Source organism: Cibotium barometz, chromosome 46, assembly GCF_041138505.1.
Source record: "Cibotium barometz isolate CiBa-2024 chromosome 46, ASM4113850v1, whole genome shotgun sequence".
Lineage (NCBI taxonomy): Eukaryota > Viridiplantae > Streptophyta > Polypodiopsida > Cyatheales > Cibotiaceae > Cibotium > Cibotium barometz.
Genome location: NC_141091.1, coordinates 33,013,444 through 33,040,058, shown reverse-complemented (window position 1 = coordinate 33,040,058; position 26,615 = coordinate 33,013,444). Strand labels below are relative to the sequence as shown.

General features: G+C 44.2%; 1 protein-coding gene across 2 annotated transcripts in view; it reads right to left on the bottom strand.

Annotated features, from left to right (window-relative positions):
• LOC147612139 (uncharacterized) overlaps positions 1 to 19,716 on the bottom strand; it is a 66,409-nt gene extending 46,693 nt beyond the window's left edge. For both annotated transcript variants that reach the window (XM_086784006.1, XM_086784007.1), the window contains exon 1: positions 19,210 to 19,716. In XM_086784006.1, coding sequence (XP_086640132.1) covers positions 19,210 to 19,653 — 444 coding nt within the window. In that variant the 5' untranslated portion in view covers positions 19,654 to 19,716. The remainder of the gene's footprint in view (positions 1 to 19,209) is intronic.
• Positions 19,717 to 26,615: the final 6,899 nt, after the last annotated feature.

Sequence of the window (26,615 nt, the reverse complement as noted above, 5' to 3'; positions counted from 1 at the left end):
TGCTGCAGAAGAGTTCACAGGTGCTGGACAGACTTGTGCAGGCTGATTCAGGCTGGTACAGAAGTGGACAGCAGGCTGTTTTTGCAAGTACAACGCCTGGCACGCATCCCGAGGCGGTACAATCAAGTACAGTGCTGATTTTCAGATCTGTATTTTCAAGGACAGCATAAGAGTGAGCATCAGGAGGAAGATACAGGCAAGTGCAAGCACACGTGTGAAGCAGGATTGTGGGTTCAAGTGCCTGCAGGCACAGATTGGTGCTGTTGCTTCCTCCAGAGTTGTTTCACGAGCTGAACTTGGTAAGCCTTGACTCTGTTCATCCATCTCTCTTTCTATTGCTTGATGTCTGCTACAGGTATGTGTTATCTGGCTCCTTGTGAGAGGAGGAGTATAGCAGATTGACAAGAGATTAAGACAGGGATTGAACAGCATATGTATGTTGAGCTAAGAATATGTATCATGCTTATGAGTTATGCCAGATGTATGCCCATGGCTGGCCTGCTTTGTGAACTTGGCTGATCAGAGGGAGGCACAGTGTGTTGTTTGAAGACACAGATCTGTGTGCATAGATCCTCTGTGCTGAGAAGGATTTGTGGGCAGTCAGATTGGACTACAGGTGTAAACTCTTGGCTGGTTTTTGTATTGTACTCAGCCATACATATTATTTTAATGGAATAAAGAAATACCGCAAGGGGCGCCAAGCTTTGGGGCCAACAGGTGTCGTTGTGTATTCAGATTTGGGCGCTCTAGCTCCAATCTGTGTTTGGTTTTTCATCTAGACTACAAGTGGACGGGTGATTGCTCCTACCGCACTCTGGTTTTCTATCAGAGGCCGGTTTCAAGGTTCCGTTGCCGGGACCAATCATCAACTTTCTGAAGGGGGTGAGCTCGTGGTTGTTTTGGAGAAAGCCATCGCTGAAAATTCAGCAATCATGTCTGATACAGAGGAAGAGTACTTCTATCATGAAGAAGAAGAGCAAGAGACTTCTCCTGAAAGAGATGTATCTGAGGATATTTTTGCAGGAGAACAGGCTGCAGATGTTGAGCCTTATGAGGATGTAACACAGCCAGAAGATGTGCATGGTAAAGAGGATGATGATGCTCGGTTCAAAGATCGCTTGGCTGGTGTTATGGATACTTTTATGCAGCTCACACAAAGCGAGAGATTTGCTGAATTTATGAGATCTCGCACAGAGCCCCGCACAGAGCCCCAGAAAAAGAAGAAGAAGGTTCGATCAAAGAATCTTTCTCATGGTCATAGTGGTACCACTCCACAGGATCCATCTCCTGCCCAGTTTCCGAACATGCAGCATGCTTTTGGTGCTAACCCACAGAGTTCCTTTTATGGACAGCCACCTATTCCTCAGCAGAACATGCATCCAGGGTATTTTGGTGGTGGCTCAGTGTTTCAATCCATGACTGGGGGTTATCCTCAGGGAGGCATGGGTATGTATGGGCCTTTTGGAGCCAATTTTCAGCCTGGCATGCAAGGGAATATGTATGGTGGTATGCAGTCCGGTATGCAAGGAAATGTGTTTGGAAGCATGCAACCTGGGATGCAAGGCAATATGTTTGGTGGCATGCAGCCAGGTATGCAGCATGGAATGTATGGAAACATGGCTGGGATGTATGGTATGCCTGGTGTTGGAATGGGAAATGTTGACCCAATGATGGGTATGAATGTTGGGGGCAGCAATCTCACGAAACCACTTCCATATGATAATCTAACGCCTATGGGCAAGGCGAAGGATTACAAGGAAGGGGGAGCTGCAGTGAAGTTTGACACTTTCAGTGGGGCCAAGGATAAATTGAAGGCACTTACCTTTTTACAGCAGTTTGATGCTGCTTTTTCTGGTGGGAATTACACAGGGTCCTCGAAGGTGAGGAAAGCTGCCACTTTTCTCAAGGGCAATGCTTTGCAGTGGTGGTCTACTCTTCTTTTGCAGGGCATAGCACCCACTACATGGGTTCAATTCAAACAGGTTTTCTCTTCCGTTTGGCTCACATCTACATTTGAGGTGGATGTTATGACCGCATGGCACAAGCTGGATGCTTCAAAGTGTGATAGTTTGGAGGATTATAACAAGAAGTTTTGGGAAGCTCTACTCCCAGTGACTTCTTATCGTGCCGTGCCATTATCTGAGCAGGTTGAAAAGTATTGTTGTGGGCTGCCCAAGGAGGTACGAGATTACTGTATAAAGACAAGAGTAACGAACATGTCACAGATGATTGAAAATGCTATGACAGCTAATGCGTTACTCACAGGTGGTTCATCTGGGTTTAAAGGCAGTAAGAAGTTGGGCAAGAAAGCTGAAAAATTTGGGCATGCTTCTCGTGATACTAAAGGGTCTTCAGAGACAAAGTATAAGAAGTTGCCAATGCCCAAAAGGACTTCTGAGGAAAGACAGGCTTTGAGAGATGCTCAAAAGTGTTTTTACTGTACTGAAGAGGGGCATATGTCATTCAATTGTCCCAAAAGAACGTCCAAGAAGGATCCTGACAATAAAGGAGAGCCCAAGCCAAAGAAACCAAAGCCTTCTGCAGGTTTAGTTCCTGATCTTGTGGGTGAGCAGCTAAGTGGTGAAGCTACAGAGTTGTGCAGGGCATGGGGCAAAGTGAGAGATCAGAATGCTTTGATCTTCTTTGACACAGGTGCTAGAGCCAACTTCATTTCACCAGATTTGGCTGGCCGATTGGGGATTCGCGCAGAGGAGATGGGGCCGTTACATGAGGCAAATATGGCTTGTCCAGGGTATGCAGAACCCGTTACTCCTATCATTGGGAAGCTTCGGCTTCATTTGCAGGGTTATGTGGACAGCGAGGAGTTCTTCATCATGCCTTTGGATGGCTGTGATGTTTTGTTGGGGATGCCATGGTGCCACAGGGTACATGCGGTGGTGGATACTTACAATAGGAAAATTACTCTGACTCATAGAGGGAAAGAGCATGTATTGGATGTAAAACTCAAAGGGGAATCTGTTCCTATTGTATCCGCTTCGGCGATTTCATCAGTAATGAAAAAGCATCTTTCCGCGTACTTGATTTATGTAAAGGATGCACAGGATGATGAGTCTAAGTCTAATTTGTCAATGTTAGATAAGGACAGGGCTGATTTCTTAAGTGGGTTTCAAGATTGTTTTTCCGAGTCATTGCCAGGAGAATTACCTCCTGAGAGGCCAGAAGATCATGCTATAGATCTGATTCCTGGTAGTACTCCACCGAATAGACCGCCGTATCGTGTTAGTGCAGCCCAACAAGAAGAGATTATGAGTCAGGTGCAGGAGCTTCTAAATAAGGGGTTGATTCAGCCTAGCTCATCACCCTTTTGCTCACCTGTGCTCTTAGTGCAGAAGAAGGATGGTTCTTGGCGCATGTGTATTGATTACAGGGCGCTGAACAAGAATACCATCAAGAATCGATTCCCCATACCGAGGATCGATGACATCTTGGACCGCTTACAGGGCTCCACAGTTTTTAGTCGTATTGACTTGAAAAGCGGGTATCATCAGATACGCATTAGACCCGAGGATGTGCATAAGACAGCATTCCGAACCACATTTGGGTTGTATGAGTTCTTGGTTATGCCCTTTGGTTTGACGAATGCGCCTGCCACATTTAACAGAATGATGGACAGGATTTTCAGGCCTCATAGAGAGTTTGTGGGCACATTTTTTGATGATATGATTGTGCATTCACAAACTGAGGAAGAGCATAGAAGGCATTTGGCCATTGTGTTTGCAGAACTCAGAAACCATAGATTGGTGGTTAATGGCAAGAAGAGTGAGTTTTTCTTGCAGGACATACATTTCTTGGGGCATATTGTGTCTGGTCATGGAGTCCGTATGGATCCAGCAAAGGTGGAAGCAATACTTAATTGGCCAGCTTTGAGGACCGTGCATGATGTACGCAGCTTTCTAGGATTGTGTTCCTATTACAGGCGTTACATACGGCACTTTGCTGAAATTGCTTCGCCTCTTCATGCTTTGACGAAGAAAGCAACTCCGTTTAGATGGGCTGATCGGGAAATTACAGCATTCAAAAAGCTCAAAGAAAAGCTTACTTCGGAACCAGTATTGGTGTTACCGGACCTCCGAAAGGCTTTTGTTGTCCAGTGTGATGCATGTGGAAGTAGCATTGGTGCAGTTCTCATGCAAGAGGGACATGTGATAGCCTATGAGAGTAGAGTTTTGCAAGATGCCGAGAAGCATTTACAGGTGTATGAGAAAGAGATGTTGGCTGTAATTCACGCTCTTTCTACTTGGAAACACTACTTGCTTGGGGCTGATTTCACTGTGCAGACAGATCATCAGACCTTGCGATATTTCCTCACGCAGACTAAGCTTTCAGAGAAGCATATGCGTTGGGCAAACTTTTTGTCAATGTTTCACTTCCAGATTGTGCATGTGGAAGGCAAAAAGAATGTAGTGGCAGATGCTTTGTCACGCAAGCCACAGGTCTCTGCAGTTTCACTTGCTTATCATCATGAGCTTGATGAAATGAAAGAGCAGTATGCCCATGATGAGGACTTTGAAAGGTTGTATGATCAGATGTCTGAGGGTCAGCGGCATGAGCATTACACTCTCAGAGATGGGTTTTTATTGATGCATGGCAGACTGTGTGTTACCAGGCCATTGCGACTCAAGGTTATGATTGAAAGTCATGCTCCACCGTATGCAGGTCATAGAGGTATTGACGCCACGGTCAAAGCAGTGGAGACTTTCTTTTATTGGCCAACCTTGAGAAGAGATGTTGATGCCTTGGTGAGGCAATGCATCGTATGTCAGAAGGTAAAGTTTGACCGTCAGAAGACACCAGGGTTATTACAGCCTTTACCTATTCCGGATAGACCTTGGGAGAGCATTGCCATGGATTTTGTATTTGATCTTCCACGGACACAAACGGGAAATGATGGCATCTGGACTATCATATGCAGGTTCAGTAAGCAGGCTCATTTCATTCCCGTGAGGAAGACAATTAAAGTGGATCATATGGTGAAGTTGTTCATGGCGAACATCTTCAAGTATCATGGCTTGCCTACGTCTATCATTAGTGACCGTGATCCACGGATGACGAGTTTGTTTTGGAGAGGGTTGTTTGACAACATGGGTACAACTCTCAAGTTTTCATCATCATTTCATCCACAGACAGATGGTCAGTCAGAAGAGGCTAACTCTACAGTGTTGGATCTTCTTAAGTGTTATGTGTCAGAGCACAAGCAACAATGGGAAAAGTATCTTCCTTTGGTGGAGTTTGCATATAACAACACCGTACATAGCTCGACAGGCAAGGCGCCTTTTGAGATTGTAGAAGGAGGGAAGAAGGTTCCACCCATTTTGCATACAAAGGATAAGATTTTTGAGGCTGATCAGTATGTGGAGAGCTTGGATGAAGCTTATCGGAGAGTTAAGTTGGCCCTCCAGAAAACTCAGCAGAAGCAAAAGAAAGCCGCAGACCGTCACAGACGTGATTTACAGTTTGCATTGGGAGATTGGGTTCTTTTGCGTTTTGAAAAGGCTAGACTCAAGAAGATGAAGGGTAAAGAGCGCTTATTCCCTAAATTGAGCATGCGTTATTATGGGCCTTTTCAGGTTTTGGAAAAGATTGGTGAGGTAACCTATCGCTTGAAGTTACCAGATCACTGGAGGATTCACAATGCTTTTCACGTGAGTCTTCTTAGACCTTTCCGTGGGGATGTGCCTGATGATGTATCAGATGAGGCTCCGCCGGAAGTTGAGGAACTTGATGAGGTTCTGATTCCAGAGCAGATACTGGCACATAAAGAAAGGAAGGTACGAGGTAAAGTTTCCCGTCGCTATCTTGTGAAGTTCAAGAACTATTCACCGATGGATGCGAAGTGGATGGAGGAAGGTGACTTAACAGATTCACCTCAGGTTTTGCAGCTTTATCTCGATGCCTTTGAGTTAGAGCCGACTCTTATTGTGGCTCATTCAGGTTCAGCAGAGCATGGGTCTGGAGCATTACCTGATGCTCAAGAGGGGGGTAGCACCTCCACTCCCTTGATTCAGACAGGCTCAGATGACATCTAGAGGTCGCTTGGTGCAGATTTTATCTCATCCGAAGGTACTGGGGCTGACAGTACATCTGTTTATGGGACTTCTATGATATATGTGTACTAGTCACATGGAGATCTTTGTGGATATGTATGGTTCACAGTGGTATACAACTTGGACTATTACTATGCCATTGGTTTGCAGTGAATGTTGATACATGTGTATGGCTCAGAGAGATTGGGACGCTGATCTTGCCATATTGTATATTCCACTTTGGATATTTTGATGCATCACCAGAATGCAATCGAGGACGCTTGCCATCTTTCAAGAGGGGGGTATGTCATGGCCCTGTGAAAATGGAGCAGGACAAGTGTGGGCATGGTGGTTGCAGAGTCAGAATATTTCATGGTTCACATGGGGGGTGCCCGGACAGTGTTTAAAGATGTGTGGACAACCCTAGGTGTGAAGGGGGAACATTAAAACATTAACTTTTAATGTTTATAAAAGTTGCCCCTAGGCCTTAGTGGCCCTAGGGAACTTATTAAGTTGGGGCCCTAGGGATTAACTTGGGAAGGAGGTTTTCTCTCTCTTCACTCTCTCTCCTCCCTTTTTGGGGAGTCGTGTAGCAAAAGTGGAGCCTCTCTCATGCGCTTGTGATTCCTAGCGTGGAAAAGCTGAAGGAGGAGGAGGCGACTGCTGTACAACAGTTTGGCTGCTGTTTTTCAGAGTGGATCCAGCCGTACAGCACTGTACGGCCAGAGCAGGACACTCTCTCTCTCTCTCTCTCTCTCCTCTGTTGCTGGCGGCGCACAGAGCTGCTGCTGGTGGCTGCGCAGAAGCTCTGTTCAGGCTGTGTACTGTGTTTTCCAGCAAGTACACACTGTACGGCTGCCGTACAGTGTACGGGCAGCCAGGTACAGAAGGTACAGTTGCTGCAGAAGAGTTCACAGGTGCTGGACAGACTTGTGCAGGCTGATTCAGGCTGGTACAGAAGTGGACAGCAGGCTGTTTTTGCAAGTACAACGCCTGGCACGCATCCCGAGGCGGTACAATCAAGTACAGTGCTGATTTTCAGATCTGTATTTTCAAGGACAGCATAAGAGTGAGCATCAGGAGGAAGATACAGGCAAGTGCAAGCACACGTGTGAAGCAGGATTGTGGGTTCAAGTGCCTGCAGGCACAGATTGGTGCTGTTGCTTCCTCCAGAGTTGTTTCACGAGCTGAACTTGGTAAGCCTTGACTCTGTTCATCCATCTCTCTTTCTATTGCTTGATGTCTGCTACAGGTATGTGTTATCTGGCTCCTTGTGAGAGGAGGAGTATAGCAGATTGACAAGAGATTAAGACAGGGATTGAACAGCATATGTATGTTGAGCTGAGAATATGTATCATGCTTATGAGTTATGCCAGATGTATGCCCATGGCTGGCCTGCTTTGTGAACTTGGCTGATCAGAGGGAGGCACAGTGTGTTGTTTGAAGACACAGATCTGTGTGCATAGATCCTCTGTGCTGAGAAGGATTTGTGGGCAGTCAGATTGGACTACAGGTGTAAACTCTTGGCTGGTTTTTGTATTGTACTCAGCCATACATATTATTTTAATGGAATAAAGAAATACCGCAAGGGGCGCCAAGCTTTGGGGCCAACAGGTGTCGTTGTGTATTCAGATTTGGGCGCTCTAGCTCCAATCTGTGTTTGGTTTTTCATCTAGACTACAAGTGGACGGGTGATTGCTCCTACCGCACTCTGGTTTTCTATCAGAGGCCGGTTTCAGAGAATGTCCTTGGTTAGTCATGAAAGAGAGTTTAACAATAAACGAGAGCTTTTTTTAGCCCTTGGTCTGTTGCACTCCAAAGTATTGGTTTCCTTGTCCCGGTGTCAAGGCTTTAAAGCTCTATGCACTTTTGTGGGGTGTGTGAAAACGGTATTTTTCCCAACCCTAAAAAGGGGATTTTTTTTGGGTATTTTTGGATTTATTTGGGGTTTTTTTGTCTTGGCTGCTGGCCTACAGCCTTTAGGCTGACCGACCAGCACCCCCCTCGGTATATATGCCGTGTCTTGCCTATGGGACTGTCACTCCATAGGGAGGCTCGTGCCTGGAACTGTCTTACCTATGGGACTGTCACTCCATAGGAAGACCAGGTTTTTATGTTTTACGTCGTGCCATTTTTGTGCCAACAGATATTTTGTACTTGTTCCATGAACGGGAGATATGTCCATGATACTATTTGCACATGCACTCATATTTTGCATGTTTTGGAACTATTTTCGTATGACTTGTATTTTTGTGTTTGCCTACTTGACGTGTTACTCACTAAGCGGGGACGCCTGCCAGTGAGTCGTGAAGTCTGCTCTGTCTTCTGACGAGTTGTGGTGCATGTGAACAGGTGGTAAGTATATTGCACATGTTGGTTTAATATTTAATATTTCTAACCTTTTGTTTTATAAGGTCATTCGTTCACACTCACTTAAAAGTGGGCACCCACTTAGGGGCCAAGGTGGGGAGCCCCACTTAAGTGTGTGTGTGGGGGTGGGTGCATGGTCACCTACCCACACCCCCATAGAACTGGCCGCCCACATGCAATCGGGGAAGTGGGCAAGAAGCCAAGGAAGTTGGCACTTGCCTACCTCCTCCGCAAAGGTGACATCAAAGAGGGAGACGATGTTCACTGTGTTTATTATCCCTCCTTGTGAGGTGAGCTTTGTAGCCTTATGGCGTTTTCTCATCAACTAATAGAAGGATCGTTTTTCCAAAAAAAACAAAAAAAACAAAGAGGGAGACGACGGAGAGCTGAAATTCAGAAATCCACCTCCCTTGAAGCATGGAGATCCCGCATCTCAAAGGCTGAGGTCTTTTATGCAAAAGGAAGAGGTGACAGTCACCTCTCGACATGCATCTTCTCCACAAGGCACAAAGCCTGACAGATATATGTATGCTAGTGCTCATGGAGGGCATGAAGGTCATATGCATTCAAGACATGTATCCCATGGTAGGGATGATAGGTCTGCTGCTAGAAAAACTTTGCCTTCTGAGTTGTCTCATGGAGAGACATTGCCATATGCAAAAAAGTCACATGCATCTGAGTTTCAAGTTCGAGGAGCACATGCCACCGTGCCTCATGAAACTTCTATGACGGCCCATGGAGCCCATGCAGATAGGGCTGCCCCGTTGGATAAGGGGAAAAGAAAAAGAGAAGACCATGAGCCTCATGCCAGAAAGCTCAAGGAATTTAAAGCAGGTGTGACAAATCTGTTAAGTTTGATGTCTTTCATGGAGAACATGATGCTTCTAAAGTGTTAGCATTTGTGGCACAATTCGACATTGCTTTTAGTGATGAGGACTTCACTGAGAAGTCAAAAGTACGCCATGCTAGCATGTTTTTGAAAGGGACCGCTGCTCATTGGTGGATCACTGAAAAGATCACCAAGGATCCCATTTGCACTTGGAAGGAATTTAAAGATAGATTCTATGCTCAGTTTTTGCCACCAAATGCGGAGCAAACTCTCACTCAAAAGTGGGACAGGTTGGAGCAAAGACATAATGAAAGCGTGCAACAGTATGTTAACAAGTTCTGGAAAGTGTTGCTGGAAGTAACTCCCTTTATGCAAATCACTGAGGATGAAAGAAAGAGAAAGTTTCGCTCCGGACTGCAACCAGCATATCGTTCGGGCATTGAATTGCACCCGAAACATACTTTGCAACAGCTCACAGCTTCTGCTCTTGCTACGGAGCAATTGGTGCTCAAGATTAAACAAGATCAAGGAGGTTCAAAGGGGAAAGACAAGGCTGTCCCAAATCTGCAAAAGGGTGGACAGCCACCTAAAAAGAACTTCCGGGAGACCTACAAGGGTGGTAAAGCTGAAAATAACACATCTAAAGATCAGGGCCCAAGGAAGAACAAATTCGGCTTAACCCCGGAGCAAAGAGAGCAATATGCCAAGGATGGAAAATGCTTTTCTTGTGGTAGCAAAGACCACATGTTTCAACAATGCCCTGACCGCAAACCTAAGCACGAGGACAAGCAGACCAAGGCTAATGTACATGCAGTTCCTGATGTGCAAGGAAATACAAGTCATGATGCAAAAGAGCGAATGGTTTGCAAGGCTTGGGGGCAAATCAAGGATCAGCCCGCCTTATTCATGTTTGATGACTGTGCAACCGATAACTTCATCTCTATGCAAACGGCAGCTGCATTGGGTATTGAGGTTGAGAATATGGGACCTCAGATTGAAGCCGAAGCTGCATTTATTGGTAAAGAGGTACAAGTTACCCCATTGATAGAGAAGTTGCGCATCCATATCCAGGGCTACCTTGATAATGAACATTTCCTAGTTGCTCCACTAAATGGATGTGATGTATTGTTGGGCAAGCCGTGGCACCATAGGCTTGAGTCCCGCAAAGACTACAAGTCCAATATGATTTCTTTTATGCATAAAGGCCGCATGCATTTTATTGATGCTGGCAAAGAAGGGGATTCCATCCCACTTGTATCACACATCCAAATTAATAAAGCAATCAAAAAGAGTCTTTCTGCGTACTTGGTTTTTGTTCGTGATAGCCTTGTGCCAAATCATCAAAATGTGGATGCTATGTCTAATGATAGGCTGAATTTTCTTCATGCATTCAACGATTGTTTTGCTGATTCATTGCTAGGTGAATTGCCTCCCCGAAGGCCCGAAGATCATCGCATAGATCTTGTGCCAGCTAGTTCTCCACCCAACAAACCCGCATACCGAGTGAGTGCTGCACAACAAGCAGAGATCATGAAGCAGGTAAACAAGCTTTTAGAGAAAGGTTTGGTTCAGCCCAGTTCCTCACCTTACTGCTCTCCTGTGCTTCTTGTTCAAAAGAAGGACGGATCATTCCGCATGTGTGTGGACTATAGAGCTTTAAACAAGCTTATCATCAAGAACAGATTCCCAATTCCGCGTATTGATGATATTTTGGATAAGCTTGATGGCTCGGCTTGTTTCAGCCGACTTGACCTGAAGAGTGGTTATCACCAGATACGAGTGGTGCCACAAGATGTCCATAAAACTGCATTCAGGACAGCCTTCGGATTATATGAATTTTTGGTAATGCCTTTTGGTCTCACCAATGCTCCTGCTACGTTTAATCGTATGATGGATAGGATATTCCGACCCCATCGCAAATTCACAGGAGTATTCTTTGATGATATCTTGGTTTTCTCCAAGAATGAGCAGGAACACAGAACTCATTTGGTCACAGTGTTTGAAGAATTGCGGAAGTATAAACTTTTCATTAATGCTAAGAAAAGTGAGTTCTTCCTTTCAAAGATTCATTATTTGGGTCATATTGTATCCAAAGATGGAGTTACAATGAATCCTGCAAAGATAGAGACCATTCGGAATTGGCCCGAATTGCAAAACGTACATCAAGTACCAATTGGATGCTGATTTTTGCCATATATGGACTGATTTGATGGCTGGTCATTCACATGCCTCTTATGTTATCAACGAGGGTTATCTTATGAAGGATAATTGCCTATGTGTGGTGAAGGATTTGCGTCCAAAGGTTATGGACGAATGTCACGCTCCACCTTATGCTGGTCATAGAGGTATCATGCCTACTACACGCATGATTCATAGATATTTCTTTTGGCCAACCATGCATAAAGACATTGAGGCTTATGTGCGTGCATGTATTACTTGCCAAAAGGTGAAATTTGATAGGCAAAAACCTCCAGGTTTGCTTCAGCCATTTCCTATTCCCTCGCAACCTTGGGAAAGTATTACTATGGATTTTATTATGGACTTGCCTAGATCCCAGCATGGGAATGATGCTATTTGGACCATTGTGGACAGGTTTAGCAAGCAAGCTCATTTCTTGCCAGTCAAGAAAACCATTAAAGCTGATCATATGGTAAAGCTTTTTCTTGCTAATATTTTCAAGCATCATGGTATGCCTAAATCCATTGTTGGGGATAGAGATCCCAGGACTACAAGCCTCTTTTGGAGGGCTTTATTTGATAATATGGGTACTAAACTTGAGTTTTCATCAGCTTATCATCCCCAAACGGATGGCCAAAGTAAAGCTGCAAATTCAGCCGTGTTGGATTTATTGAAATGTTATGTGGCAGATCAAAAGACTGCATGGGAGAAGTATCTTCCACTTGTTGAGTTTGCCTACAACAATACGATCCATGCCTCCACGGGAAAGGCTCCATTTGAGATTATTTATGGCAGAGTGGTATTGCCACCCATCCTTCGTACAAAGGATGAGATTTTTGCAGCTGATGAATATGTTCGTGATTTGGATGTAGCCTTTGGTCAGGTGCGGACAGCCATGGCAAGATCTCAAGATAAGCATAAAATGGCTGCTGACAAGCATAGAAGGGACATGCAAGTCAAAGAAGGTGATTGGGTTTTGCTGAAATTTGAGAAGGCTAGGCTTCGGAAGAGGCCAGGACGAGAAGGATCATATCCTAAGCTTTCTCCTCGATATTATGGACCCTTCAAGGTGATTCAAAAGATCAATGAAGTGTCATACAGGCTTGCTTTACCTAGTCATTGGAAGATTCACAATGCTTTTCATGTGAGTCTATTTCCGAAATATGTGGGGCCAGATCCTGATGAGCCTGTCACAGAAGATCCGCCAGAGATTGATGAGCTTGAGGAGATCCTCCAGCCAAAACACATTGTTTTTCACAAGGAGCGAAAACTACCTGTAGGGAAGCTTTCCAGAAGATACCTTGTGAAGTTTAAAAATTATTTGCCTATTAATGCAAAATGGCTAAATGAGGACTATTTTGTTAATTACCCACAGTTGTTGCAGGCATATCTTGAGGCTTTTCAGTTGAGGACAACTCTTTAGAAGCCCGGGGGGATGTCACCAATTGGCCGACCATTTGGTCCATCTCCAGTTTTTGTGTCTCGTTCACTTGAGGCCAAGCCAGTGTCTCATGTGAAGAGGCCAGTTTTTGCTGACATGGACGGGAGCCAGACTGGTGCCACCCGTGTATGACCTGGACTGTGTTCTATCCATGGGATTGTCACGCCATGGAAGAGCCAGTATTCGTGCCGTGTCTTGCCTATGGGACTGTCACTCCATAGGGAAGCTCGTGCCTGGAACTATGTCTTACCTATGGGACTGTCACTCCATAGGAAGACCAGGTTTTTATGTTTTACGTCGTGCCATTTTTGTGCCGACAGATATTTTGTACTTGTTCCATGAACGGGAGATATGTCCATGATACTATTTGCACATGCACTCATATTTTGCATGTTTTGAAACTGTTTTCGCATGACTTGTATTTTTGTGTTTGCCTGCTTGACGTGTTGGACGCCTGCCAGTGAGTCGTGAAGTCTGCTCTGTCTTCTGACGAGTTGTGGTGCATGTGAACAGGTGGTAAGTATATTGCACATGTTGGTTTAATATTTAATATTTCTAACCTTTTGTTTTATAAGGTCATTCGTTCACACTCACTTAAAAGTGGGCACCCACTTAGGGGCCAAGGTGGGGAGCCCCCCACTTAAGTGTGTGTGGGGGTGGGTGCATGGTCACCTACCCACACCCCCATAGAACTGGCCGCCCACATGCAATCGTGGGGGGGCCAGCCAAATCACTATAGTTTTACTCCCCCTCCAATACTCATAAAAAGAGAAGCGACCACCCTTCGTAAGAAAGAAGACAGCCGGCGATTATCTTGTGCGCATCTTCTCCAACAGGCGGCTGCCTACGCTGCACAACGGCTGCCACCACTTGAAGGCTACGCTTCTACTCCTACAGCCAACCGGCTCTTTGCAGCCAGGCGATTCTTACCTCCAGGGCGGCTGCTTCTGCTCTTATATGGTTGGCTGTTTTTCCACGCCATCCTCTCTACGTTCAGCCGCCAGACGGCTGTGGTTGTGCGCCTGTTTTCCAGAAAGCCAGTGCTCTGCCCTGCCCTCAGGCGCCTATACTACAGTTTGCTGTACAGTCTATCACAGCAACCGGCTGTAGATTCATCACCACAGGTGTGCGTGTGCTCATCTACAGTAGACAGCTGCGCTTACATCACCTCCTCTCCTGCAGGCACCTGTCCACAGTAATCTACTTCTCCCCTAGGCGATGGCTGTACCTTGTTTACAAACAGCTCCTGTTTCTTCTCCCTCAGGCGACTGAATTTTCCATGCATAGCTGCTGTACCTCCTGTGGGTAGATGTGCTTCTGCAGCCAGGAGGCCATACTTTTCTTCAGGCAGCTACTCCTCTCGACATGCTACTGCATCATGGTGTTTTTCTCAAGTAACTGCGTATTGACACCATGAATTTTGGTCTACCAACTACAATCCACAAGTAAGTGAATTTCAGATTTAAGTAAAGTATTTTGTGATAAATTTGATAAAGGGACTCTCTCCACGGCAACACGAGTTCGGTGCCGGGTAGTCCAAGCTCTATTGGAGAACCTTGGTCCAAAGGTGCTACGATCGGGAGAGCCAAGCGTTACTACGGGAGCGCCTGTTTGTGCGTGGTCCTGGAACACCAGTTGGGCGCTCTCCGCAGAGTCCAGTGAAAGCATAGGACCGTAGAGATTGGATCACGCTAGTGGTCGTTCTGCTTCGAGCATCTACTTCGAATTTATTTGTTTGGTACTGTATTCATCTTGTACATGGACATCATCTGGTTCTTGGAACCCATGGAGCATTGTATTTATTAAATACTCCCAATGAATATATCATATATTGAGGGGGGGGTCGGCCCGTTCCGACCCCAGTGCTGGTGTCCATCTATTCATTTCATTTCATTCAATTTTAAGTTGTATTAAGTTGTCCATTTCAAATTGTGGTTTTAAAGTTGTGCTATTACGCGTGTGGGTGTCCAACGGAGTCTATTCCCACTTGACGGGATCGGTTTCAGCATACATCAGCGTTTCATCAACGTTTTACATCAGCATACTTCAGCGCTTACATCAGAACATCATCAGTGTTCACATCAGCGCTTACATCAGCATATCATCTACCTTTTCTCCACAGCTCATGGGACAGCAGCCCCCTCTGCTATACATAGAGCACTTCAGCATTTTTGCCTTAGCTCTCGCCATCGGGACAGCAGCCCACTCTCTACTACATCATACCATTGGGACGGCAGCCCACTCTGCTTAGCGTCACCATCGACATCACATGAGGTACGCGTCACCACAGCTTGCACCACTCGGGCCGGCAGCCCCATTTGCTCCTTTCCACATCAGGTACGCACCACCCGTGTCACCAGAGCTTCCACCACTCAGGACGGCAGCCCCCTCTATTCCTTACCACTTCAGGTACATAGCACCCATGTCACCAGAGCTTGCACCACTGGGGACGGCAGCCCTCTCTGCTCACCACCACCCTTCAGGTACGCAGCAACCTTGTCACTAGAGCTTGCACCATTCAAGTACGCAACACCCTTGTCCCCAGAGCCTGCATCCTTCAGCACCCTTGTCACCAGAGCTTGCACCACCACCACCACTCGGGACGGCAGCCCTCTCTGCTCTTCATCTACCACCCCAGGTATAGCAGCACCCTTGTGACAAGAGCCTGCATCACCTCATCTTCCGCTACCACTACCACCTCGGAGTGCCTCTCCATCCACCCACGCAAGCCTTTGACACCGACCACCTCTCGAAGTGCTTTGCCTCACATCAACACGAGCCGTCGTCACCGACCGTGCTTCAGCTTCGACATCATCTCTGCTTCTGCTTTGGTCTTTCTACTCAGAGTCACCTCATATCAGAGGGCTCTTGTACATATGTTCACTCTCCATTGTATATAGACTCACTCACATATTTCACACTGTGTTGTTTTGCTCTGATCTCTCGTACATTTGGTCCTTTCGTCCTTTTGCCCTCACATGGTATCAAAGTAATCGTGAGCAAAGGGATTGAAGACCTCGAGAGCACACGGCAAGAATTGTCTACCCGCACTCTTGGAGGACCAATTTCTCTCACCAAAAGTTGTTTCTCCAAACTTTGATCTGACCCTCTCTGCTACATCCTTACATCAGCGTTTTACTTCAGCATTCTTCAACGTTTTACATCAGGCTCACTTCAGGCTTCCATCAACGCTTACATCAGGATTACAACAACGTTTACTCAGCACACCATCAGTGCTTACATCAACGTTTTTCATCAGCATACATCAGCACTTCATCTGCATTATACATCAGCATACATCAGCACTTCATCTGCGTTTTACATCAGCATACATCAGCGCTTCATCAACGTTTTACATCAGCATACTTCAGCGCTTACATCAGCACATCATCAGCGCTTACATCATATCATCTGCATTTTCTCCACAGCTCATAGGACAGCAGCCCCCTCTGCTATACATAGAGCACTTAAGCGTTTTTGCCTCAGCTCTCACCATCGGGACAGCAGCCCCCTCTCTGCTTAGCTTCACCATCGACATCACATCAAGTACACAACACCTGTGTCACCAGAGCTTGCACCACTCGGAACAGCGGCCCTATTCATCAGGTACGCAGCACCCATGATCCAAAGCTTCCACCACTCAGGACGGCAACCCTCTCTGCTCCTTACCACTTCAGGTACGCAGCACCCGTGTCACCAGAGCTTGCACCACTCGGGACAACAGCCCTCTCTGCTCCTCACCACCCTTCAGGTACGCAGCACCCTTGTCACCAAAGCTTGCACCATTCAAGTACGCAACACCCTTGTCACTAGAGCTTGCATCCTTTAGGTATGCAGCACCCTTGTCACCAGAGCTTGCACCACCACCACCACTCGGGACAGCAGCCCTCTCTGCTCTTCATCTACCACCTCAGGTACAGTAGCACCCTTGTCACCAGAGCCTGCATCACCTCATCTTCCGCTACCACTACCACTTCGGAGTGCCTCTGCATCCACCCACACAAGCCTTTGACACCGACCACCTCTCGGAGTGCTTTGCCCCACATCGACGCGAGCCTTCCTGACCGACCGTGCTTCATCTTCGACATCTTCTCTGCTTCTGCACTGGTCTTTCTACTCAGAGTCACCTCATATCAAAGGGCTCTTGTATATATGTTCACTCTCCATTGTATATAGACTCACTCACATATTTCATGCTGTGTTGTTTTGCTCTGATCTCTCGTACATTTGGTCCTTTCGTCCTTTTGCCCTCACATGGTATCAAAGCAATCGTGAGCAAAGGGATTGAAGACCTCGAGAGCACACGGCAAGGATTGTCTACCCGCACTCTTGGAGGACCAATTTCTCTCACCAAAAGTTGTTTCTCCAAACGCTGATTTGACCCGCATAGGGAATGGGACTTCTTCCTCAATGGAGAGTCCCGTTCAAGATCTTACTTTGGGAGACGATCAACCCATGTACATCCACTCATCTGAAGGGGATAGCACAAATTCTAACATCATCTACACCACCTTTGCCATCACGATCGCCCTCTCTGACTTTATCAGATTTTGTTTCCAAAGGGGGATACATTTCTTCTGCCATTGTGTCAGTGCGGGACCCTGGCATCCATCATCTTCTCTCATGGTCCCCTTTTTGGCTTGAGAGGAGGTGTGTGAAAACAAAGGGGATTTTTTTGGGTATTTCTGGATTTATTTGGGGTTTTTTTGTCTTCACTGCTGGCCTACAGCCTTTAGGCTGACCGACCAGCACCCCCCCCCTCAGTATATATAGCCTTGCCTCATCATTCACTACGATGTACCACTTCATTGCACATATCCGGTACCATATGTTGTTGTTGCTGCTACTTCTGCCGAGCTCTACACAACACAGCTTCATCCTCCTCGCCTGACATTCAGCACATCAGCGTTTCTGGTCTGGCCACACATTGGGACAACAGCCCATCCTCTGCTACAAGCCACACCGTGGGACAGCAACCCTCTCTGCTACATCCTTTACATCAGCGTTTTACTTCAGCATTCTTCAACGTTTTACATCAGGCTCACTTCAAGCTTACATCAGCGCTTATATCAGGATTACATCAGCGTTTACTCAACACACCATCAGTGTTTACATCAGCGTTTTTCATCAGCATCTAGCGCTTACATCAACACTTCATCTGCATTGTACATCAGCATACATCAGCACTTCATCTGCCTTTTACATCAGCACTTCATCAACGTTTTACATCAGCATACTTCAGTGCTTACATCATCACATCATCAGTGTTCACATCAGCGCTTACATCATATCATCTGCGTTTTCTCCACAGCTCATGGGCCAGCAGCCCCCTCTGCTATACATAGAGCACTTCAGCGTTTTTGCCTCAACTCTCACCATCCGGACAGCAACCCACACTCTGCTTAGCTTCACCATCGACATCACATGAGGTACGCAGCACCTGTGTCATCAGAGCTTGCACCACTCGGAATGGCAGCCCTCTCTGCTCCTTTCCACATCAGGTACGCAGCACCCATGTCACCAAAGCTTGCACCACTCAGGACGGCAGCCCTCTCTGCTCCTTACCACTTCAGGTACGCAGCACCTGTGTCACCAGAGCTTGCACCACTCAGGACGGCAACCCTCTCTGCTCCTCACCACCCTTCAGGTACGCAACACCCTTGTCACCAAAGCTTGCACCATTCAAGTACGCAGCACCCTTGTCACCAGAGCATGCATCCTTCAGGTATGCAGCACCCTTGTCACCAGAGCTTGCACCACCACTACCACTCGGGACAGCAGCCCTCTCTGCTCTTCATCTACCACCCCAGGTGCAGCAGCGCCCTTGTCACCAGAGCCTGCATCACCTCATCTTCCGCTGCCACTACCACCTCAGAGTGCCTCTGCATCCACCGACACAAGCCTTCGACACCGACCACCTCTCGGAGTGCTTTGCCTCACATCGACGTGAGCCTTCCTCACCGACCATGCTTCAGCTTCGACATCTTCTCTGCTTCTACACTGGTCTTTCTACTCAGAGTCACCTCATATCAGAGGGCTCTTGTACATATGTTCACTCTCCATTGTATATAGACTCACTCACATATTTCATGCTATGTTGTTTTGCTCTGATCTCTCATATGTTGTTTTGCTCTGAGCTCTGATCTCTCGTACATTTGGTCCTTTCGTCTTTTTGCCCTCAAGTGAGGTGGATTGTTCTAGAGACTAGAATCTACTAGAGCAATGCTTTTTGATTACAACTTGATCTTTATTGCTCGACTTCTGTTATGGGAATAGCGGCAAAAAACAAAAAAGAGCACCATTCTAACGGAATATAGCGAAATGAATCACTTTTCTTTGGGACAAACCTGGCCAAATGCTGCACATGTTGCCATGAGGCAGAAGAGAGCGTTGCTAGAGTCCGGGCTAATGAGTGCCATGTTGGGCTGTGGTGCTCTTTGGTGACGCAATGAGGGCAGCCGTAAACCGAAGGAATTGCGCCGACGATAGTGGGCGCCGCGAAGGGTAGAGAGAGGTCCATCCAAACGAATGAGCAGGCTTGCAGGTGTTGCCAATGGAGTAGAGGACAGAGAAGGAGGAGGAGGGCGAGCAGCAAGCAGTGGAGAGGGCTGTCGTGCTCTTCGGTGACGCAAGACGGGTAGCTGTAAACCGAAGGAGAGAAAGGTATTGTGCCGACGATAGTGTGCGCGGCGAAGCAGGCTTGCAGGTGTTGCCGATGGAGGAGGAGGAGGAGGAGGAGGAGGAGGGCGAGCAACAAGCAGTAGAGAGGGCAGCACACATACTGTTGCCATCCCCTTGCAATGTGAACCCACTCACTCACCACCTAGCATCTCTAACCATGTAGGGAGCACTTAGTGTTTTTGTGCATGTCTTTGGGGAAAATCATAACTGTATGCCATTTTTCATAATTGCAATGACAAGTGAAATCGAAAATGTTTTAGGTGCATTGCACATTTTTTGACTAGTAGGGACTCCAAAATTGCTACTCGTTATTAGAGCTCATAATTGTCTCCAAAGTGATAGAGCCGCAATGGGAAGATTTGTCCTCTCACGCATATGGTTGTTGGTTAAAGCTCCCAAGGGCATAATTCTTCCAACATCGTGAAGCACCTACTATTTTTGCTGCAAATTTTGCATTCTCGTAGTGCTAGAAGCCATTGACATTGGCTTATTTCTTGTAGTACTTGAAGGTAAGCCAAGCCATTAATTAAGCTATTTGGTGATTTTTTTTAACATAATTATGGCTCAACAAGGGCTTAAAATCCCAACAATGATTTTCTCTTTAACGTTTTATCGAGCGAGGACAAATAAGACGATACCATTTATTCCCTCTAATTGTTTTGTTGTTCTCTAAGAATGAAGGTGATAACTTGATGAAGCATGTAACCAAAGTTTAGGACTACTTAACATTGATGAAATAATTTTATATAAAGAAATGAACAAGAAGGCCCTATGCTCTCTACCACCTTCTTATTTTACCTTCAAAACTTCTCTTTCTTGTTCTATGAGAAGCAATCAAGATCCTATTCTTGTAGAGCTTATCTCTCTTCTTCTTGAACAAGAACAACAAAGGGGAAACCCATTGGTCATTGGTTCTAACATTGATGAGTCCTCGGTTGTCACTAGCAAGGGCATATATCCAAAGGACACAGGTCATGATGCACATAAGGGTACACTTACATATGCAAAGGGCCTTCAAATAAGCTAAAGAAGATGGGTAAGTATCACTATTGTCACAAATAGGGACCCTTCATTAACCAATGTAGGAAAAGATTAGATAAGGAGAAGAAGGATGGTAAGAAAAAGGAAGGAATTGGATATATCCCTCCTCCTCTGCTACATCTCTTGATGTTCATGCAACTTCTCTTGTTGAGCATAATGTATGGTCTTTTCTCATTCGTTCTTACGATGATGAAAAAGATATATTTTATAGTGATGTTGCTCAAGCCCTATGGTACTTTGATAGTGGCACTTCATGCCACATCACTTCTTACAAATAATTATTTGTATCTTGTGTTGATGCTCACATTGGCAAGAAAGTCACATGCACCAACAATGCTTCTAATGCAGTCAAAGGCATGGGTGAGTTCATGATTTCATGTGTGAATGGCTCTCCTCTTAGGGTAGGTGATGTAATTTATGTGCTCAGTATCAAAAAGATTATATTGTTAGTCTCTTCATTTCTCAATGGTGATTTGAACAAGGAGATTTATGTAACTCACCCTTAGGGATTTAAGGTGCTAGGTAAAAAGCATCAGGTATGCTACCCTAAAAAGGTATTATATGGTCTCAAAGAAGCACCACATGCTTGGTATGAGAAGATGCATGCTTGGCTAATAACTCAAGGCTTTGTGCAATCAAAGACAGAGATCACACTTTACAAACATTGCGCAGAGGATGCTACCCTTATCATCTCTTTATTTGGATGATTTTTCAGTGATTAGGGAGAATCCAGACTCTATCAATGAGTTTAAAGACATGTTGAGGGCTGATTTTGACATGTTTGGCATGGGACTTTCGCACACGTGTTTGGGCATTCAATTCGAGCAGACTAAACATGGTATCTTTATGCATCAAGGATCTTATGCACATGTGATTCTATAGCGGTTTGGCATGGAGAAATGTAAGCTAGGATCACAAATACTTTTGGAGCATGCTAGGCAGGAGCTTCCAAGTGTTGGATGTCTAATTGAAGACCATAATAGACATGCTCTCTAATACTTGGTTTCTCACATAGACTAGATCTTGGGAAGCTTCTAGGATGGATGCACTTGGGCATGCTAGCTTAGACAAGTTTTGCTAGAGGAGGTTTGTGGGGGGGAGGTCCAAGATGTAGGCAATGGGCCACTTGTGGTGGTGAGATGAAATTAGCCACATTGTTGGTAGTTCTTTTGGTTGTGTGGCCCAAATATTTTTTTGAGGGAGAGGATGAAACTCTTAGTTTTTAGTGTGGATTGTAGATTTGTGAAGACACAATCTTTTCATCCATGAAAGGAACTTCAATAGAAGTTGCTCCAACATTTCCCAAGAAAACCTTTGTATTCCTGCAACATTAATAGAAATGATTTATTTACTATTTTACATTTACTTTTATTTGATTTTGATATCTTATAAACCTCACATATATTAGCCGTCCAGTAGTCAGATGAGTTAGTGGTCTGATGAGTGATCCATAGTCAGTTGTGTGTTAGCTGTGTCAGTTCAGTGTCCATAGTGATGGATTCTAGTTTAGTGTCCATAGTGATGGATTCTAAGTGAGGTTTCAATGTCTTGAGGGTCTAGGAGTGTCGCTTGAGTTAGAACTAAGTCAGTTAGCATATCAAATGAGAGAGTACAGAGTGAGTTCAAGTCAGTTAGAACTGAGTCAGTTAGCATATCAGATGAGAGAGTACAGAGTGAGTTCAAGTCATCTTAGCATAAGATGAAGTCAGCTAAAGGCTTAAAAGACTCGGGTTGGCTTGTCTAGGTTTGAGGGAACTGTTCTTGTATCAGGTTTATTTTAGCAGTTAGAAATTAGCAGTCAGCATGCAATCATATGAGTTAGTGGTTTGATGAGTGATCTAGAGTCAGTTGTGTCAGTTCAGTGTCCATAGTGATGGATTCTAGTGAGTTTTGAATGTCTTGAGGGTCTATGAGTGTCAGTTGAGTCAGAAATGAGTCAGTCAACATCAAATGAGAGAGTAAATAGTTAGTTCAGGTCAACTGAGCATTAGATGAAGTCAGTTTAAGGCTTAAAAGGCTTGGATTGGCTTGTCTGGGTTTGAGGGAAGTGTTTTTTGTATCAAGTTTGTCAGTAGTCAACAGTCAAATGAGTTAGTGGTCTGATGGGTGATCCAGAGTCAGCTGTGTCAGTTGAATGTCCATAGTGATGGTTCTAGTGAGGTTTGAATGTCTTAAGGGTCTAGGAGCGTCAGCTGAGTCAGAACTACGTCAGTCAGATAAGTTTACATTTTTGCCCAATGTCCAAGATTGGTTCCATGGCTTACCTAGCCATAGTGATGGATTCTAGTGAGGTTTGTAGGTCTTGAGGGTCTAGGAGTGTTAGCTGAGTCAGAATTGAGTCAGTCAACATCAAATGAGAGCATCAAATGAGAGAGTACATAGTCAGTTCAGGTCAGCTGAACTGAGTCAATCAGTCAAATGAGAGAGTACATAGTCAATTCAGGTCAGCTGAGCATCAGATGAAGTCAGCTAAAGGTGTAAAAGGCTTGGATTGGCTTCTTGCCTTTTTTAATTATGACTAAGAAGCTTCTTTTACTGTTACAACTTCAAACATTATGGCATTATCTCAGTTTTGCTATTGTGGACATTTGCTACAATTTAAGTAGATTTAGGATCTTAAACATTGCTTATTTGTGAAGATATTATCATTTAAATTTATGTTATGCCATACATTTCACATTGATGAGCAAAAAGTGGTACATGGTTTGTGAATTAATTTGTTGAATTCACTATTAACTTTGGAATGTTGCTTAATACTTCTATTGGCATTGTCTCTTCTAGGCACTTAATGAAAGAGTGTAATCAATCACAAAACTCAAATATGCTTGCTCAATCATGTCAGATTTGACTCCCAGCAGCTTTGAACTTCAATCCTAACACCTCAACTGGCCTTCTCTAATCTTCTACTGACCATATCTAACTCCAACTAACACAACTGCCTGTATTATCTAATTTCGCTAACTGTAGCTGACTTCTGTCAGATTTCAGTCCTCCAAACTTTCAAATTTTCCTCCAAAGCTTACCATCCTCATAATCTTTCTTGTCATTTCAACACTCTTCTGTTGACTACTTGTCTATCTGACTCAGTTAACTACTGTGCTGACTCACCTGATTCAGCTAACTCAGACCTGAATACTTATGTGTCTTCTAACACTCACAAACACTCAAATACCTTAAACTTCACAATAATTTAGCCTCACAATCCCTAATCTGATATCAACTGACCTTCAACTCATGAAAACTGTTTGAGTCAAACTGAACTCTATTTGTTAGATCTGACTCAAACTAGTTCTCTCTCATCCTAGCAAGATTATATCTACTTTTCTACACCTTTAGCTGGCCTCCTCTGACACATAGTTGACTCTAATGTCCCCTCAGTACACAGAAACTATCTGATTGAGTCAAAATGACCTCTGACTGCTGTCAGATCTAATAGACTGATCCAAAATAGCTTCCGTTCAACTCAAAAAGATTATATCTACTTTCTTATAGCTTCAGCTGACTTCTTCTGACAGTCAACTAGACCAATCTGACATACCTAAATTTATCTGACATCAATTGATTCAGTGCTAATTGAGCAGAGTTCAGTTCTTCACACATAATTGATTTTCCTCAACAATTTCATTCAAAACAACACCATCATAACTGAGCATCACATCGCAAACTCTAACATCCACTCATAACATAATCAGACCAAAACACTCTGTTTTCTTTAGATCTACAATACAAATCCACTCCCAACAACCCAAATTGAAAGAAGAAACAACATAGAATAGAGGAAACCTTGATGAGCAAAAAGTTGTACATGGTTTGTGAATTAATTTGTTGAATTCACTATTAACTTTGGAATGTTGCTTAATACTTCTATTGGCATTGTCTCTTCTAGGCACTTCATGAAAGAGTGTAATCAATCACAAAACTCAAATATGCTCACTCACAGACCCAAACCATAAAAAAAAGGAAATCTGGTCGCTTAATTGTGCTCGCTTTTTGCCCATCCCCATAGACTTCTGTTGGGCACTTCATGAAAGAGTGTAATCAATCACAAAACTCAAATATGCTCACTCACAGACCCAAACCATAAAAAAAGGAAATCTGGTCGCTTAATTATGCTCGCTTAATTGTGCTCACTTTTTGCCCATCCCCATAGACTCATCATAAAAGAAGTCAAACGAATACATGCAATGGCATAAACACATTTATTTTCACTTGGCGACTTGCCACATTTGGTTGCTACATCTTTACACATCTTGATATATCTTTAACCTGTAGTACTCACTTGTTTCTACAATTGGTATCGACCATTTTGGACTATCGAATGAAGGAAGAGGTGATGCTTTTAGAGAGCCATAATATGTAACACTGAGGTGCCATATAAAACATGTCATATAAAAAAGCTCCTCTCTCTGCCAAACACCTACTTGATCTTTCTTTGTATTGGTGCTCACCAACAATAGAAGCATGAAACGCATCAACGATTCCCACTATACTATTTATTTATTGGTTGCCAATCTACCAGGTTTGAAGGATATACATATGTACATATAAATACAAGACAATTGGTAATACATAAAAGAAACTCATTACATAGACATAATGTAAAATCATTTTGAAAAACACCCACTTATAGTTTTGTCTCTAGAGTGGGATGCCATTAGGTAAACGCTCTAAACACAATTCTAAGTGCATGTAAGGATGTTGCATAAGGACTTCTTTGATGCTTCTATTTGTGTCTGAGAACTTGAAACCTTTAACTCTACCTTTGTATGTGTCGATGACCTCATTTGTTATCCTTTTTCTCTTCCTCGTCTGCTGCGACATAACCCAACTGCCAATATAGAGATGGTGGTAGGAATCCACCTTTGATTATCCATATCAAAACTGTTATATATTGTAATAGCTCTAATAGAGGAGCTCAGATGCCTAGGTCATGTGGCTGCCATGGAAAAAGAGAAGGGATAAGCGAATGTATGAGGAGAGCTAATCTGATATGAAAAAAGGAGAGGGAAGAAGATAACCTCCAAAACATGTGAAAGTAAATGAGCTGACAATAACCATAGCTTTCATACAAATTAAGAAACTGAATATATACAGTTTGGTTTAAGTATTTTATTAGGTAATTCACATTTCTTATTAATAATAAAGTATAAACCATAGCTTTTATACAAATTAAGAAACTGAATATATACAGTTTGGTTTAAGTATTTTATTAGGTAATTCACATTTCTTTATTAATAATAAATCCTTAGAAAGAATATATGAAATATATTTTAATAGTAAAAGTTTCATTACAGTGGCTAGGAAGGAGAGTGGGTGTGAGTAAAAATGAAAAGAGAAAGAGGTAAAGCTCATTGTATTTTGTCATGTGGCATCATGCATAGAAAATTCAAAATATAGTCTCCTTTACATGTGTACATAGATAGAGGGTCTCAGTTGAGGGGCCAGAAATGGTGTAAGTTGGGACCTCCACTAAAGCTATCAGAACTCTTAATTTCTATAAATTCAAGTGGAAGTGGTTCTTCTCCAAATCTCTTACTTATTATTAACAAGAAAGTAGATTTTCTAGTAGTTTTTGTACTACATTATGGTGCTTTAGGCCAGCAATAGAAGATGATAGAATAGAAATATCAAGCACCAAGGTACGGGGGCTGTCTGAAGTAGTGTGTCTGGGTGGCTTTGTTAGAGTCCTCCACATGAGAACCTCAAAATCTTATGCTACTTGGATGTAAAGTTTTATAATGTTGGAGGACTAGCAAGAAGGGTGATAAATTGCAACAATGGAAGGGGTGGGTAGAGCTAGACAACAAAGCTAAGGCACGTATATGAGGCAAAGGGATGGAAGGTGGGTTAGAAGGGTGCAGAAAAGAACATGCAGAATGGATTCAAGCAAAGGAAAAAAATTATTGAAAGTCACCTCTTTAGGTTCTCCGTTTTGCAAAGAAATACAATGCATTGGAGCATTCTTAGTGCATGTTTTATAATTACTAATGTCAAGATTGTGTGGAAGCTCACATGTTTTTTTGGTTATGTG